Source organism: Salvelinus alpinus, chromosome 4 (assembly GCF_045679555.1).
Source record: "Salvelinus alpinus chromosome 4, SLU_Salpinus.1, whole genome shotgun sequence".
NCBI classification, from domain to species: domain Eukaryota; kingdom Metazoa; phylum Chordata; class Actinopteri; order Salmoniformes; family Salmonidae; genus Salvelinus; species Salvelinus alpinus.
The window spans coordinates 26221292-26239042 of record NC_092089.1 but is presented as its reverse complement, the minus strand read 5'-3'; the positions used below and the strand labels follow the sequence as shown (position 1 = coordinate 26239042).

The 17751-nt window shown below is 44.5% G+C and overlaps 2 protein-coding genes across 4 annotated transcripts in view; one reads left to right on the top strand and one right to left on the bottom strand.

Annotated features, from left to right (window-relative positions):
* The window catches only part of LOC139572274 (phosphoinositide 3-kinase regulatory subunit 4-like), a 55346-nt gene extending 47077 nt beyond the window's left edge, over positions 1 to 8269 (bottom strand). For both annotated transcript variants that reach the window (XM_071394924.1, XM_071394925.1), the window contains exons 1-8: positions 7842 to 8269; positions 4500 to 5243; positions 4200 to 4333; positions 3453 to 4071; positions 3197 to 3331; positions 2837 to 3058; positions 2061 to 2234; positions 1803 to 1948 (exon numbers count right to left, since the gene is read on the bottom strand). In XM_071394924.1, the coding sequence (XP_071251025.1) occupies positions 1803 to 1948; positions 2061 to 2234; positions 2837 to 3058; positions 3197 to 3331; positions 3453 to 4071; positions 4200 to 4333; positions 4500 to 5217 (2148 nt within the window). In that variant the 5' untranslated portion in view covers positions 5218 to 5243; positions 7842 to 8269. The remainder of the gene's footprint in view (positions 1 to 1802; positions 1949 to 2060; positions 2235 to 2836; positions 3059 to 3196; positions 3332 to 3452; positions 4072 to 4199; positions 4334 to 4499; positions 5244 to 7841) is intronic.
* A 16-nt stretch (positions 8270 to 8285) lies between these two features.
* The window catches only part of atp2c1 (ATPase secretory pathway Ca2+ transporting 1), a 42947-nt gene continuing 33481 nt past the window's right edge, over positions 8286 to 17751 (top strand). Inside the window, exon 1 of one of the 2 annotated variants that reach the window (XM_071394927.1) lies at positions 8286 to 8449. In XM_071394927.1, the coding sequence (XP_071251028.1) occupies positions 8426 to 8449 (24 nt within the window). In that variant the 5' untranslated portion in view covers positions 8286 to 8425. Of the gene's footprint in view, positions 8450 to 8646; positions 8667 to 17751 lie in introns of those variants that run through there. The other variant, XM_071394929.1, reaches the window with a different exon arrangement.

Genomic DNA, 17751 nt, shown 5'->3' with positions numbered 1-17751 from the left:
ACCATAACATAATATAGCACAGTACAGCATACCATATCACACCATAACATAACATAGCACAGTACAGCATACCATAGCATATCACACCATAACATAACATAGCACAGTACAGCATACCATAGCATATCACACCATAACATAACATAGCACAGTACACCATAACATAGCACAGTACAGCATACCATATCACACCATAACATAACATAGCACAGTACAGCATAACATAGCACAGTACAGCATACCATACCATATCACACCATAACATAACATAGCACAGTACAGCATAACATAGCACAGTACAGCATACCATAGCATATCACACCATAACATAACATAGCACAGTACAGCATACCATAGCACAGTACAGCATATCATAGCATATCACACCATAACATAACATAGCACAGTACACCATAACACAGCACAGTACAGCATACCATAGCATATCACACCATAACATAACATAGCACAGTACACCATAACATAGCATATCACACCATAACATAACATAGCATATCACACCATAACATAGCACAGTACAGCATACCATAGCATATCACACCATAACATAACATAGCACAGTACACCATAACATAGCACAGTACAGCATATCATAGCATATCACACCATAACATAACATAGCATATCACACCATAACATAGCACAGTACAGCATACCATAGCATATCACACCATAACATAACATAGCACACCATAACATAGCACAGTACAGCATATCATATCGCACCATAACATAACATAGCACAGTACACCATAACATAGCACAGTACACCATAACATAGCATATCACACCATAACATAGCATATCACACCATAACATAGCACAGTACAGCATACCATAGCATATCACACCATAACATAACATAGCACAGTACACCATAACATAGCACAGTACAGCATATCATAGCATATCACACCATAACATAACATAGCACAGTACACCATAACATAGCACAGTACAGCATACCATAGCATATCACACCATAACATAACATAGCACAGTACACCATAACATAGCACAGTACAGCATACCATAGCATATCACACCATAACATAACATAGCACAGTACACCATAACATAGCACAGTACACCATAACATAGCACACAATAACATAGCATAGTACAGCACACCATAACACAGCACAGTACACAATAACATAGTACAGTACACCATAACATAGCACAGTACACCATAACATAGCACAGTACATCACACCATAACATAGCTCAGCACACAATAACATAGCACAGTACAGCACACCATAACATAACATAGCACAGCACACAATAACATAGCACAGTACAGCACACCATAACATATCATATTACAGTACAGCACATCATAACATAGGACAGTACACCATAACATAGCACAGTACACCATAACATAGCATAGCACAGTACACCATAACATAGCACAGTACACCATAACATAGCACAATACACCATAACATAGCATAGCACACCATAACATAGCGCAGCAGACCATAACCTAGCATAGCACAGCACACCATAGCAAAGCAAAGCACAGCACACCATAACATAGCACAGTACAGCACACCATAACATAGCACCTCATAACATAGCGAAGTACAGCACACCATAACATAGCATAGCACAGTACAGCATAACATAGCATAGCACAGTACAGCATAACATAGCATAGTAAAGTACAGCACACCATAGAATAGCACCACATAACATAATTGAATAAGAGTCTGGGAGATTCTTTCAATGTGTTACACGTGAAGATGGTAAGTGAGCGTGTGTGGAAGTCTTACCTGTATGATGGGCTGGGTGATGAAGGGGTTGAGGTGAGGCATCAGTTTGCAGTAGACGTCTGCTATGTTGAGATGCTGGGCCACCACGGTGATGAAGCCCACCGCCCCGTAGCGGATCCACAGGTTGGGGTGGCACAGGAATGGGGCTTTCAAAATAAGGGGGAAAAGTTCATCACAAAAAGTGCCTTTTTTTACATAGTATAGTAACAACACTATCCTTCCCCTGCCATCTCTAAGCTCCTCTCCACCCCATCTCACCGATGTCACTGACAAACTCGTAGATGTGTGGTTTCTGCAGCAGGCCCAGCTGGCACATGCAGGTGAGAGAGTTGAGGGCCTTGTAGATGACAAACTCCTCCGCGTCACTCAGACCCTGCTGCAGGAGGGGCTTCAGGATGGATGAGCTCTGCCAGCCCACGTACGCCGCCACACCTGGATGAAATGGAAAGAGAGAGAGAGAGAAAGAAAGAGAGAGAGGAGATGGAAAGAGAGAGAGAGATGGAAAGAGGGAGAGAGAGAGAAAGAGAGAGATGGAAAGAGAGAGAGATGGAAAGAGGGAGAGAGAGAGAAAGAGAGATATGGAGAGAGAGAGAGAGATGGAAAGAGGGAGAGAGAGAGAGAGATGGAAAGAGAGAGAGAGAGAGAGAGAGAGAGAGAGAGAGAGACGGAAAGAGGGAGAGAGAGAGAGAGAGACGGAAAGAGGGAGAGAGAGAGATGGAAAGAGAGTGAGAGAGAGATGGAAAGAGAGTGAGAGAGATGGAAAGAGAGGAAGAGAGATGGAAAGAGAGGAAGAGAGAGAGAGATGAAAGAGGGAGAGTAAAAGAGAAAATGAAAAGACAGAAACCAAGAGGAAGGGGGGAGGAGGGGGAGAGTGGAGAGAGTGGAAAGTGAAAGACGGGTCATTGAAGAGAAAATATATTCTAGGATCTCTGTATCTCGGAGACTTCCTGCATGTACACATCCAGCTTTTCACATTAGCATATTTGAGTGACTAAGTGTGGGCACCGTGTCTGTGGCACAGTCCTCCACCTTACCCACGATGCTGTCGAAGAAGGCTCCCCGAAGGTGCCAGTCATTCTTGTCGTTCAGGAAAGTGATCATGTGGGACAGGAGCACGTCGTTGGCCTTCTGCCGGCCGAAGAACACACAGAGCCGCGTGATGCCGTTCTCCATCAGAGACTGCTTGACGATGTTCTCCGAGTCGCTCAGTAACGTAACCACCTTCTGCTGCACCATCTCATGAAGCGCCTGCAGCTCTGTCAGGAGGAACAGGAAGTCAGAACAGAATATAATTTCCCCAAGGGAGCGTCAGGTGCGGCATTCAGTATCCATGTTTCGGTGATAAACCTCTACCTCCGATCTGATATTTGAGAGAGAGGAGGCCTTAAAATTACCAGAGTCGTAGTTCTCATTGGGGTGGAGGGTCTCCTCTGTGTCCTCCCCATTCAAGCCGTGCTCCATATTGAGGTTATTCTCCTGAACGAGCTCTAAAAAACGCAAAGCTGTCTCAGCCAGGTGGGCTATGTTCTCTGAGAAAAGGAGAGGCGAATGGATAGGCATTACAAACAACAATAAATACTGACAACCTTTGGACAATTAAGTGTGTAATCATATTTAGAGCGACCCGTGGTCATTGTCAACCCAACTGACCTGCGTATGCCAGCCTGACAATGGTGGCGTCGTCCTGCGCCAGGTGGGCGATGCCCGGTAGGATGTACTCTGGGTAGATGTTGACATCGTTACGGGGAACCTCCTTCACCAGCGCCAGCACCTTGGCTAGGGTGCGCACGGCTTGGGCCCTAACCCGTGGCGCCAGGTCGCTGCAGAAGTGCAGCAGGTATGGCGTGATGCGGTCCAGCAGCGTCTCCACCCTGAGGCGGCCCGCCAGGTGCAGCACCAGCTCCAGAGCCGCCAGCTTGGAGTCGCAGGAACGCAGCGTCTGGAGGCAGGAGGTGATGACAGACACCAACACAACCAGACCCTGCTCCTCCTTGGCCGACACCACACTCGACTCCTGGTCCTCCTTCTCAGGCTTCTCTGTCGACCCGCCTGTCCCTCCCCCGCGGAGGTTATGGAGGATGTTATCCAGGTCCTTGCGGATGACCAACACACGCTCGTCTGCCGACTGGAAGGTCTCCTTGGCAAACTGGGCCATGTAGGGCTGCAGAAAGGTGTAGAAGATGTCTGGGAAGGCGTTACCTCTCTGCTGCTTCAGGTACTCCTCCGCAGTCAGACGCTTCTCCGGCTCCCGCTGCACCATCTGGGCCACCTAGGAGGCAAAAAGAGGGTTTTGATGGTTACCAGGAGACAGCGGTACACTTAAGAATTGGTGCTCAGGATGAATTTAGGATTTCACAAGAACATCTTCACGTGAATATAAAACATATAGACTATTACTAGTTCTCTGATGTAGTGGTCTTCTATTTTCATGAGAACATGCTCTGTCTGGAAGTGTCCTTTGCGATACGCCAGAAGTTGGGAGAGATCAAACAGTGGTACTCCCTCTGTGAAGAGTTCTGCGATCACACAACCTAAAAAACACATGAAATAACAGCCAGGGAAGGGGAATGTACATTAGATGTTTAAACACTCTCAATGTCGATCATACAACTACTAGTAAATTGGACGAGTCCATGGCATCCACTTATCTCTCTCTATTGCCCCAAACAGAAAATATGTTTCAGCTATGAAAGTTACCTGCTGAGAAGATATCCATTGCCTGTTTGAGCTCTCCCCTGCTCCTCTGGCTGTTGCTGGTGAGGTCCACCAGAGGGGTATTCTGGTCGCTCTCTGTGGTGAACATACTCCCATCCACAAACCTCTCGGGGGCGATGTAACATGTCCTCCGTCGAGACGTGTCAAAGAAGTAATTAAAGTCAGCTGGGTTGTCCTCAGGCAGATAGGTGGGCTTGAAGCTGGCAAAGTCTGTGAGCAGCACCCAGTTCCAGCTGGTCACCATCACGTTTTCTGTCTTAATGTCACCGTGGCGCACGCCCGATTTGTGCGCCTGGTCTACGGCGGTGAGGATCTGGAAGGCTAGCCAGCGCTTCTCCACATTGTTGAGGAAGGGTCGCGTGCTGATGCGATCATACAAGTTGTCCCGGACGTACTGGCGGAAGAGGATGGCTGCTTTCTCAGTGAGGGAGGCCTTCTGGAAGGGCAGGCAGTTCTGGCACGAGTGTAGTCTGATCTTTAGCTCCTCCAGCTCCTGCTTGTAGCTGGTGAGAGGTAGAGATGGGTCCTGGATGGCAAACACCTTCACCACCACCAGGCCTTCCCTGTGCTTGGCGCGGGCCACCTTAAAGAAGCGCGTGCTGCCCAGGCTCTTGTCGTACTCGTGATCATGGATGTCAGAGAAGTAGCTGTCGACAGATAGGATCTGGGCAGGAGCGATCCCTGCTAGCTGATTCCCCATGGTTCTGCTTCACTCTGACCAGGGTCCTGGGTTGACATAGACATGAACAATCAAACACTTGCCAAAAATAAGAAAAACTAAAACAGATTCAATGATCGTAACAGTTTGTGAATGGCTCTCAGATCAGCCAATACAACCTAAAGTAATTTCCCACCTATTGCATAATTAAGCAATAAGGCCCGAGGGGAAGTGGTATATGGCCAATATACCATTGCAAAGGGCTGTTATTATGCAAGACGCAAAGCAGAGTGCCTGGATACAGCCGTTAGCTGTGGTATATTGGTCATATTCCACAAACACCCAAAGTGCCTTATTGCTATTATAAAATAGTTACAAACATAATTAGAACAGTAAAAATAAATGTTTTGTAATATCCTTGGTATATGATCTCATACACACGGCTGAATGCTGTTTTAGCCAATCAGCATCCAGTATCCAAACTACCCGGCTCACAATAAACAATACACCTAGCCGGAAACCCTTCCCATACAATAAAGCGTTGCATGACAAATCATGTACTAAATAAAGCTTTATGAAAAGGATTTGCTACACAATTACAGAGAGCAACCACAAACGTGGGCTATCAAATCCAATTTTATTTCTCACATACACATGTTTAGCAGATGTTATTGCGGGTATGTATAACAACAACAACGGTATGTATGAATGTAAATAGCATAGCTATGTAAATAATAATTGTGGCTACAGTACTGGCTACAAATTGATATCTAGTTAGCTGCTTTCAAACTCGTTAAGTGCTACATACTCTGCCATGAGAATGGGATCATATGCATCATCTATCCTACCCTGCCTTTCTAAGGTCTTCGAAAGCCAAGTCAACAAACAGATTACCGACCATTTCGAATCCCACCGCACCTTCTCCGCTATGCAATCTGGTTTCAGAGCTGGTCATGGGTGAGCTGGTCATGCACCTCAGCCACGCTCAAGGTCCCAAACGATATCTTAACCGCCATCAATAAGAAACAATACTGTGCAGCCGTATTCATTGACCTGGCCAAGGCTTTCGACTCTGTCAATCACCACATCCTCATCGGCAGACTCGATAGCCTTGGTTTCTCAAATGATTGCCTCGCCTGGTTCACCAACTACTTCTCTGATAGAGTTCAGTGTGTCAAATCGGAGGGCCTGTTGTCCTGGCCTCTGGCAGTCTCTATGGGGGTGCCACAGGGTTCAATTCGTGGGCCGACTCTCTTCTCTGTATACATCAATGATGTCGCTCTTGCTGCTGGTGAGTCTCTGATCCACCTCTACGCAGACAACACCATTCTGTATACTTCTGGCCCTTCTTTGGACACTGTGTTAACAACCCTCCAGACGAGCTTCAATACCATACAACTCTCCTTCCCTGGCCTCCAACTGCTCTTGAATACAAGGTAAACTAAATGCATGCTCTTCAACCGATTGCTGCCTGCACCTGCCCGCCCGTACTGCATCACTACTCTGGACGGTTCTGACAGAATATGTGGACAACTACAAATACCTAGGTGTCTGGTTAGACTGTAAATGCTCCTTCCAGACTCACATCAAACATCTCCAATCCAAAGTTAAATCTAGAATTGGCTTCCTATTTCGCAACAAAGCATCCTTCACTCATGCTGCCAAACATACCCTCGTAAAACTGACCATCCTACCGATCCTCGACTTCGGCGATGTCATTTACAAAATAGCCTCCAATACCCTAGTCAATAAATTGGAAGCAGTCTATCACAGTGTCATCAGTTTTGTCATCATAGCCCCATATACTAACCACCACTGCAACCTGTACGCTCTCATTGGCTGGCCCTGGGCTTCATACTCGTCGCCAAACCCACTGGATCCAGGTCATCTACAAGACCCTGCTAGGTAAAGTCCCCCCTTATCTCAGCTCACTGGTCACCATAGCAGCACCCACCTGTAGCATGCGCTCCAGCAGGTATATCTCTCTGGTCACCCCCAAAACCAATTCCTCCTTTGGCCACCTCTCCTTCCAGTTCTCTGCTGCCAATGACTAGAACGAACTACAAAAATCTCTGAAACTGGAAACACTTATCTCCCTCACTAGCTTTAAGCACCAGCTGTCAGAGCAGCTCACAGATTACTGCACCTGTACATAGCCCATCTATAATTTAGCCCAAACAACTACCTCTTCCCCTACTGTATTTATTTAGCTCCTTTGCACCCCATTATTTCTACTTTGTACATTCTTCCACTGCAAATCTACCATTCCAGTGTTTTACTTGCTATATTGTATTTACTTCGCCACCATGGCATTTTTTGCCTTTACCTCCCTTATCTCACCTCATTTGCTCACATTGTATATAGACTTATTTTTCTACTGTATTATTGACTATGTTTGTTTTACTCCATGTGTAACTCTGTGTTATTGTATGTGTCGAACTGCTTTGCTTTATCTTGGCCAGGTCGCAATTGTAAATGAGAACTTGTTTTCAACTTGCCTACCTGGTTAAATAAAGGTGAAATAAAAAATCTAATGTAAGGAAGGTACACTGTGATGATGACAGTGCAATAACTTACCATTGTCATGCGCATGAATATGTCAGTCTACTAAACAAAGAAAAAAAATGCATAACAACCGAATAGTACATACAGTTTGATATACTTACAATACAAATGGAACACAAAATGCACGTGACGTTGATGAAATTACAGTGCAGGGTATTGTTTACCAGATGGTTGAGATGCAGTGTAATGCTGTTTGGCTTCGTATCTGGTTAGCATCTAGCTAACTTAATCGGTTATAATATGTCATCCCCATGCATTTTTGCTAAGACGACTCCATTTGAAAAATATATAAATTGAGCGTCGAGATTTAGCTTGTTCCGTGGGTTCAGCTGACAGTTCAAGGAAAGTAACATTTCCTGTAAAATCCAATAAGATAAAAAAAAAATGTAATATCCCTCCGCAGAATGCATAGACACATAAACAAGCGTCACTTCCGGTTCTAGATTTCACTTCAAAACACAAGCTAGATGTGAAAGCAATATGTGAGATGCCTACATGTTTTTTTGTTTGTTGCTTTCGTCTGGGAAGTTGCCTAATGTCAATGAACGAGAAAAAGGGACGAGGAGAGGAACTGTTTTAGATTATTAAAATACAGCCCTTTATCCCCGCCCCTTCTACGCGACTAGCGTGCTGATCTCACCGGTGACCGTCCGTCAGAGAGAAGCGACAGTGGATTTTACGGAAGATGCTGAAGAAACATAAGCGGCTGGTAAGTTTCTGGATTTCTGAATGTTATATTCATATCTTCATATATTTACAACATAGTATATACCCAAAAGTGGGTGTTTTATATCTAAATACAAATGTGTTGACGATGGTTTTGTTAAAAAAGGACAGTGGGAGGAGCTGGCGCAAGGGGAGACAATGTAACGTTAGCTAGCTACAGTACAGTATAATGTTACTGTCGAGAGCTCCATGATCACGAGGTGAGCGTGGTGTTGTGTCGGTAAAAATACTGTTTACGTGCCATGTATATATTGTTGTCATACAGGATAACGTTAGTTGTTGTCACAGCGAACTTTGAGCTTGTTCAGGGATACATATGCAGCTTCATGTCAAAGAACAACAAAACCAACAACAGCTATCTAGGTACTAGAGCTTGTAGTATGCCATAGCCCAACAACCATATCCTCACAGCTATCTATGACGGTTATATAAAGTAAAGTTAGCGTTATATTGCCCTGGCAGGCCCACTGCCCACTTTATTGGTGTCGTTTTCCACTAGCACGGAACGGCGATGTTACTAACTCTCTGGATACTACCTCAAATACATGAATCGTTTTTTTCTTCTTATAACGTTAAAAAAATCTATTTGCAAGCAACTAAGCAACATGTTGAATTTTGCTGATCAATTAAACGTGTCAATGCAATTGTAGGTAGAGCAATGACCTAGATAGCACAACACACACTAACCACGAGGGTGTAGCTTTGGCTAAGCCTTGTTGCATTTAGTGTTCACGGTGTCGTTGTTATCGAGCATTGTGTTTTTGTTTTTGACAGGTTCATAAAGTTGACTGAATTTAATTCAGGGGATGTTAGCAAATTGACTGAATTTAATTAAGAATCCACCAAGGCAATGCAACCAGCCATGTAAACAAACATGAACAATTAGCCTACACGCACACCTGCAGTGGGGAGAACAAGTATTTGAGACACTGCCGATTTTGCAGGTTTTCCGACTTACAAAGCATGTAGAGGTCTGTCATTTTTATCATAGGTACACTTCAACTGTGGGAGACGGAATCTAAAACAAAAATCCAGAAAATCACATTGTATGATTTTTAAGTAATTAATTAGCATTTTATTGCATGACATACCAACCAGTAAGAATTCTGGCTCTCACAAACCTGTTAGTTTTTCTTTAAGAAGCCCTCCTGTTCTCCACTCATTACCTGTATTAACTGCACCTGTTTGAACTCGTTACCTGTATAAAAGACACCTGTCCACACACTCAATCAAACAGACTCCAACCTCTCCACAATGGCCAAGACCAGAGAGCTGTGTAAGGACATCAGGGCTAAAATTGTAGACCTGCACAAGGCTGGGACGGGCTAAAGGACAATAGGCAAGCAGCTTGGTGAGAAGGCAACAACTGTTGGCACAATTATTAGAAAATGGAAGAAGTTCAAGATGACTGTCAATCACCCTCTATCTGGGGCTCCATGCAAGATCTCACCTCGTGGGGCATCAATGATCATGAGGAAGGTGAGGGATCAGCCCAGAACTACACGGCAGGACCTGGTCAATGACCTGACGAGAGCTGGGACCACAGTCTCAAAGAAAACCATTAGTAACACACTACGCCGTCATGGATTAAAATCCTGCAGCGCACGCAAGGTCCCCCTGCTCAAGCCAGCGCATGTCCAGGCCCATCTGAAGTTTGCCAATGACCATCTGGATGATCCAGAGGAGGAATGGGAGAAGGTCATGTGGTCTGAGACAAAAATAGAGCTTTTTGGTCTAAACTCCACTCGCCGTGTTTGGAGGAAGAAGGATGAGTACAACCCCAAGAACACCATCCCAACCGTGAAGCATGGAGGTGGAAACATCATTCTTTGGGGATGCTTTTCTGCAAAGGGGACAGGACGACTGCACCGTATTGAGGGGAGGATGGATGGGGCCATGTATCGCGAGATCTTGGCCAACAACCTCCTTCCCTCAGTAAGAGCATTGAAGATTGGTCGTGGCTGGGTCTTCCAGCATGACAACGACCTGAAACACACAGCCAGGGCAACTAAGGAGTGGCTCCGTAAGAAGCATCTCAAGGTCCTGGAGTGGCCTAGCCAGTCTCCAGACCTGAACCCAATAGAAAATCTTTGGAGGGAGCTGAAAGTCCGTATTGCCCAGCGACAGCCCCGAAACCTGAAGGACCTGGAGAATGTCTGTATGGAGGAGTGGGCCAAAATCCCTGCTGCAGTGTGTGCAAACCTGGTCAAGAACTACAGGAAACGTATGATCTCTGTAATTGCAAACAAAGGTTTCTGTACCAAATATTAAGTTCTGCTTTTCTGATGTATCAAATACTTATGTCATGCAATAAAATGCAAATTAATTACTTAAAAATCATACAATGTGATTTTCTGGATTTTTGTTTTAGATTCCGTCTCTCCCAGTTGAAGTGTACCTATGATAAAAATTATAGACCTCTACATGCTTTGTAAGTAGGAAACACTGTCGATTTTGCAGGTTATCAAATACTTGTTCTCCCCACTGTACATACATAGTCATATGGGGCAGCATGGGTGTATCAAGTCATTCAGTCAGCCTGCTTCTCAGTCAGACAGCCTACATCAGAGAGAGAGAGTGTGTGAGAGAGAGCAACCTGAAGTTTATCATTATTGACAAACATGCTATTCTTTCTCAGAGAGAGAGCCTCTGGGGTCACAGAGGACCACCCATTACTACAACAGAAAAATGTTCAACTAGCGTGGCGTGCACAGTAAGCCAACTGCAGACTAGGCTAAGTGCTGTACGCTTCAGAATTGCCTTTACAATGTATATAAATACTTTTGTGATGCATTTAGACTGTGTACTTAGCTAAACTGTGTTTATAATTAGGCATGCACATTTAGCAACACTTCCAATGAACAGTTTGGCAATAGCTAGATGTACGTGGGTGTGTGTGCACAATTTACATTGATTAATAACAGTCGTATAAACTAGACCTGTGTTAATAACTAGGCCTATTTATGATGAACAAGAGTTCATATTGACCTTTTTGAACTTTTATTTGAACTTTATTTGAACTTTGAGTAGCCTATCTCACAACATTTTTAACCACAGCCCTCCTCTTTGCTGCAGAGACAACATGTTTCTGTTTTAAATCTAATTTCCTACACATTTTGCCATGGCTTATGTCATGTTCCTATGCTATCTGAGTGACTTAAACATTATAACAAAATCAGTGGGGGGCATGGATACCATGCCATTAAATGTTTTAGAATTTTACGTTCTCCCTGGCTGTCTAGTTTAACCATTTTTGTGTTAGTTCTCAAAGACAATCTTATTTAAAAATATATTGTTCAATTATATTTTCGACATAATTTATATCTGGTTTTAGTCATTTTGAAGTTTAAACTGAAAACGTTTTACCATCCGCTAAATGCATGTAGGGGAAACACTGCGAACACACATATGCACTACTTTGTGTGGGGAACTTTGTTTTCTTTTGTGGAGGAGGATAAGAATATTATGTCCCAGAAATGACCTTCCCTAGTATGCATGCCAACTGTTACTGAAGTTGATTCAGTTGAGTAGACTAAGCTACCTGGTGTTTCTGAGAGGGTCATGTACCAGGTTAGTCAGGGTGTTTGTTCTCTGATGCAAAGAGAGACAGTATTATGAAATCTGCTCAGTGCATGTTGCCTTGGTGATGAGTTTACGCAATATAATTAAATGGTTATGAAACAGGCATAAAAAGCCATAGCCTACAGTGGGTGTCTACGATAATCACCTGTCCTGAAAAATTTGACCTAGTGCCCTCATCTCACAGACATCATAAAAAACGGTTTAGTTAATTTCCACTGCAAAATATTGTGAGTAATGCCAGAGTATTTCAGCGCTGTTTTGCAAACTGAAAATTCCACCAGTGTCTAACTGGCAAGAACCTGACTTGTGAGTAAAAGCTAGCAACAACCCAACCTCCAGTGGCGTTCACCGTTCACACAGGTCAGATGCACACCACTTTGTTCAGCGGCAGACTTTTTATTTGACTTGTTTAGGATGAGAATGATATCCTTAAAATGAACTAGCCTTTGTCAATGCCCACTGTAACTCAAGTTGTTCAGTTGAGTATGCTAGGCTACCTGTTTATTCTTCGATGCAGTGTTATGAAATCTGCTCTCTGCAAGTTGCCGTGGTGATAAGTTAACACAGCGTCATTGGATGGTTACAAAAGCAAAATAGTAGGCGGCTAGGCGCCTATAATAAAGTCAACCATCCTTGACCCTGTGAAGTGTGTGTGTGAAGTTATTCAGTCCAGATAGGATGCCAGGCAGGGAGGGGGCTGTATCCGTGTTGTTGGGAATAGGTGTGGAGTTAGTGTTTGCTCTTTATGTTTGCCTGTCAAAGGGAGGGAGAGGGGTGTGGTGGCAAAGTGAAACGGGAGGCGGGACTGGCACATCCATTGCCCAAGCCCCCTCCCTCTCTTTTCTCTGTCCTCGCTCTCTTTGCTCTGTCTGTCCTCGCTCTCTTTGCTCTGTCTGTCCTCGCTCTCTTTGCTCTGTCTGTCCTCGCTCTCTTTGCTCTGTCTGTCCTCGCTCTCTTTGCTCTGTCTGTCCTCGCTCTCTTTGCTCTGTTCTCTGTCCTCGCTCTCTTTGCTCTGTTCTCTGTCCTCGCTCTCTTTGCTCTGTTCTCTGTCCTCGCTCTCTTTGCTCTGTTCTCTGTCTTTGCTCTGTTCTCTGTCCTCGCTCTCTTTGCACTGTTCTCTGTCCTCGCTCTTTTTTCTCTCTCTTTGCTCTGTCTTTTCTCTCTCTTTGCTCTGTCCTCATTCTATTTTTCTCTCACCTCCCCAGGCCCACCATATTCTCTCGCTCTCACTGTCCCTCTTCCCTTCTCTTGCGCTCACCACATCTCTCTGTCCATCTTCTCTCCCTGTAACTCCATGTCTTTAGAGCTTAAATTGTACAGCTTTATCCTCACTCTCACAATCCTTCAATCCACCCCTTACCACCTGTCTAATCACAGTACACCTTCCCCCTCTCTCTCTTTCTCTGTTCTTTTTCTGCCACTCCCTTGTGGACTGACATGTCTCTGTTACCAGTCCTGTCTTTCTCTTTCCCAGCCTGACTGCTGTCACTCACTGTGGCCTTTTAATAAACCAGCCTCTGTTCCAGACCCCTGTTCCAGACAGCAGCACCTAGAACCTATGTTAGGCTTTTGTGGGATACTGCATATACAGTGCGTTCGGAAAGTATTCAGACCCCTTGACTTTTTCCACGTTATGTTACAGCTTTATTATAAAATGTATAAAATTAAAATTCTCATTAATGGACACACAATAACCTGTAAGGAAAAAGTAAAAACAGGTTCTTAGAACATTTTGCAAATGTATTAAACCTTTAAACCTTCCCGTATTTACATAATTATTCAGACCCTTTGCTATGAGACTCGAAATTGACCTCGTGTGCGACCTGTTTCCATTTATCATCCTTGAGATGTTTCTACACCTTGATTGGAGTCCACCTGTGATACATTCAATTGATCGGACATGATTTGTAAAGGCATTAATCTGCCTATATAAGGTCCCACAGTTGACAGTGCATGTCAGAGCAAAAACCAAGCCATGAGGTCGAAGGAATTGTCCGTAGAGCTTTGAGACAGGATTGTGTCTTGGCACAGATCTGGGGAAGGGTATCAAAACATGTCTGCAGTTTTGAAGGTCCCCAAGAACACAGTGGCCAGGGAGGTAACCAAGAACCTGGTGGTCCCTCTGACAGAGCTCCAGAGTTCTTCTGTGGAGATTGGAGAACCTTCCAGAAGGACAACCATCTCTGCAGCATTCCACCAATCAGGCTTTTATGGTAGAGTGGCCAGACGGAAGCCACTCCTCAGTAAAAGGCACATGGCAGCACCTAAAGGACTCTTAGATCATGAGAAACAAGAGTCTCTGGTCTGATAACTTAAGATTGAACTATTTGACCTGAATGCCAAGCGTCATGTCTGGAGGAAACCAGGCACCATCCCTACGGTGTATTTCCGAATGCACTGTACTTTATTCCCGAGGTATTTGAAAATTGCCACGTGAAGTTTTTCAAAACAATTTAATATTTGTAGCTACTTTTTAAGTTAATACCTGCAGTGAACTTGTGTAGTACATTAGGAGATAAAGCTGATTGCGTTCTTCATTTCACCTGTCACATTATTGTACATTATGAAGCTTACCGTAGTTCCCCAGAACAGTTGAGCCAGTCATGTGTTTGTTTGGAAATAACACAACGGAGGAAGCAGGTCCAATGCGTTCTATATCTATCAGAGTCTCTCTTCTGCAGCGCACATGAGATGAATTTACACTACAATTCACTATTAAATGTTTGCCATCCGATATCTTACAATGGCTTTCTGCCAGAAATCAAAGAGTTCTGGGTGAGTTATCTGTACATTGCCATTTTTCCCTGTGCTTCCGACTAGTGTTTTTTTCCTCCTCTGTTCTTCTCCACCTCTGCTCTGTTTTTTAAATTTAACCAGGCAAGTCAGTTAAGAACAAATTCTTATTTACCAATGGTGGCCAAACCCGGACGACGCTGGGCCAATTGTGCGCCTCCCTATGGGACTCCCAATCACGGCCGGATGTGATTCAGCTGGGATTTGAACCAGGGACTGTAGTGTTGCCTCTTGCACTGAGATGCAGTACCGCTGCGCCACTCGGGAGCCACCCGTGTAAACATGCTGCTTTTCCTTCATCAAAGCCTTCATCACAACTTTGTTAATTTGCACAATTTCTCTCATTCACTCTTGCTTGTAAATGACATTCGGTAGCTACTAGCTATGCTTGTATAACATTATGAGCTGGATTTGCTTGTCTTTGCAAGTAGTTTGTTTGTTTTCTCTCGTTAGCATTTAGCTAACAGCGTCTATGTGATTTCGCTATTAGTTTGTGCAAATTTTGTTAGGCAAATTGCGCCTCTATTACCAGAATGCTTTCTTTAGTTTTTTGCTCCCCCCGCATACCAGTAAATCCCGGGGTGAGAGAAGGACGGTAATAGCCTGTGGTCTAATCATTTATCTGGCCCTCAGCAGGCATTGAGTCTATACACTGGACCAACAGACCCTGCCCAGTGTCCAAGATAGCCCACGTTCTATTATTAACCAAACTAGATTCAGCAGCACACTATTTTCATGCAAACGGTGATCATTTGCACCACAGATCAACATTTGTCATCACCTGATTCTGGTCTACACAGGGTTAGATTGCATGTTTATACCGAATACCTACAGTTGAAGTCGGAAGTTTACATTTTAGTTGGAGTCATTAAAACTTGTTTTTCAACCACTCCACAAATTTCTTGTTAACAAACTATAGTTTTTGTGCATGACACAAGTCATTTTTCCAACAATTGTTTACAGACAGATTATTTCACTTATAATTCACTGTATCACAATTCCAGTGGGTCAGAAGTTGACATACACTAAGTTGACTGTGCCTTTAAATAGCTTGGAAAATTCCAGAAAATTATGTCATTGCTTTAGAAGCATCTGATAGGCTAATTGACATAATTTGAGTCAATTGGGGGTGTACCTGTGGATGTATTTCAACGCCTACCTTCAAAGAAATCAGCCAAGACCTCAGAACAACAAAAAGTGCAAATCAATCCCAGAACAACAGCAAAGGACCTTGTGAAGATGCTGGAGGAAATGGGTACAAAAGTATCTATATCCACAGTAAAACGAGTCCTATATCAACATAACCTGAAAGGCCGCTCAGCAAGCAAGAAGCCACTGCTCCAAAACCGCCAAATGTATTTGGCTAAGGTATATGTAAACTTCCGACTTCAACTGTATATGTCAGGGTTAGATTGCATGTTAGTACCTAATACCTATGTCATCTATGCCATTTCACTTTCTCCCTTTTCTATAGGCTAGCACGAGACAAGGGACCTTTTTTTAGTAACTGAAGCCAGCGTCTTCCTACAGTAGGTAATGGGTAGGCTGAAGCCAGCGACTTCCTACAGTAGGTAATGAGTGGGCTGAAGCCAGTGACATCCTACAGTAGGTAATGGGTGGGCTGAAGCCAGCGACTTCCTACAGTAGGTAATGGGTGGGCTGAAGCCAGCGACTTCCTACAGTAGGTAATGGGTGGGCTGAAGCCAGCGTCTTCCTACAGTAGGTAATGGGTAGGCTGAAGCCAGCGACTTCCTACAGTAGGTAATGGGTGGGCTGAAGCCAGTGACATCCTACAGTAGGTAATGGGTGGGCTGAAGCCAGCGACTTCCTACAGTAGGTAATGGGTGGGCTGAAGCCAGCGACTTCCTACAGTAGGTAATGGGTGGGCTGAAGCCAGCGACTTCCTACAGTAGGTAATGGGTGGGCTGAAGCCAGTGACTTCCTACAGCAGGTAATGGGTGGGCTGAAGCCAGTGACTTCCTACAGTAGGTAATGGGTAGGCTGAAGCCAGTGACTTCCTACAGTAGGTAATGGGTGGGCTGAAGCCAGTGACTTCCTACAGTAGGTAATGGGTAGGCTGAAGCCAGTGACTTCTTACAGTAGGTAATGGGTAGGCTGAAGCCAGTGACTTCTTACAGTAGGTAATGGGTAGGCTGAAGCCAGTGACTTCCTACAGTAGGTAATGGGTAGGCTGAAGCCAGTGACTTCTTACAGTAGGTAATGGGTAGGCTGAAGCCAGTGACTTCCTACAGTAGGTAATGGGTAGGCTGAAGCCAGTGACTTCCTACAGTAGGTAATGGGTAGGCTGAAGCCAGTGACTTCCTACAGTAGGTAATGGGTAGGCTGAAGCCAGTGACTTCCTACAGTAGGTAATGGGTAGGCTGAAGCCAGTGACTTCCTACAGTAGGTAATGGGTAGGCTGAAGCCAGTGACTTCCTACAGTAGGTAATGGGTAGGCTGAAGCCAGTGACTTCCTACAGTAGGTAATGGGTGGGCTGAAGCCAGTGACTTCCTACAGTAGGTAATGGGTAGGCTGAAGCCAGTGACTTCCTACAGTAGGTAATGGGTAGGCTGAAGCCAGTGACTTCCTACAGTAGGTAATGGGTGGGCTGAAGCCAGTGACTTCCTACAGTAGGTAATGGGTGGGCTGAAGCCAGTGACTTCCTACAATAGGAAATGGGTGGGCTGAAGCCAGTGACTTCCTACAATAGGAAATGGGTGGGCTGAAGCCAGTGACTTCCTACAGTAGGTAATGAGTGGGCTGAAGCCAGTGACTTCCTACAGTAGGTAATGGGTAGGCTGAAGCCAGTGACTTCCTACAATAGGAAATGGGTAGGCTGAAGCCAGTGACTTCCTACAGTAGGAAATGGGTAGGCTGAAGCCAGTGACTTCCTACAGTAGGTAATGAGT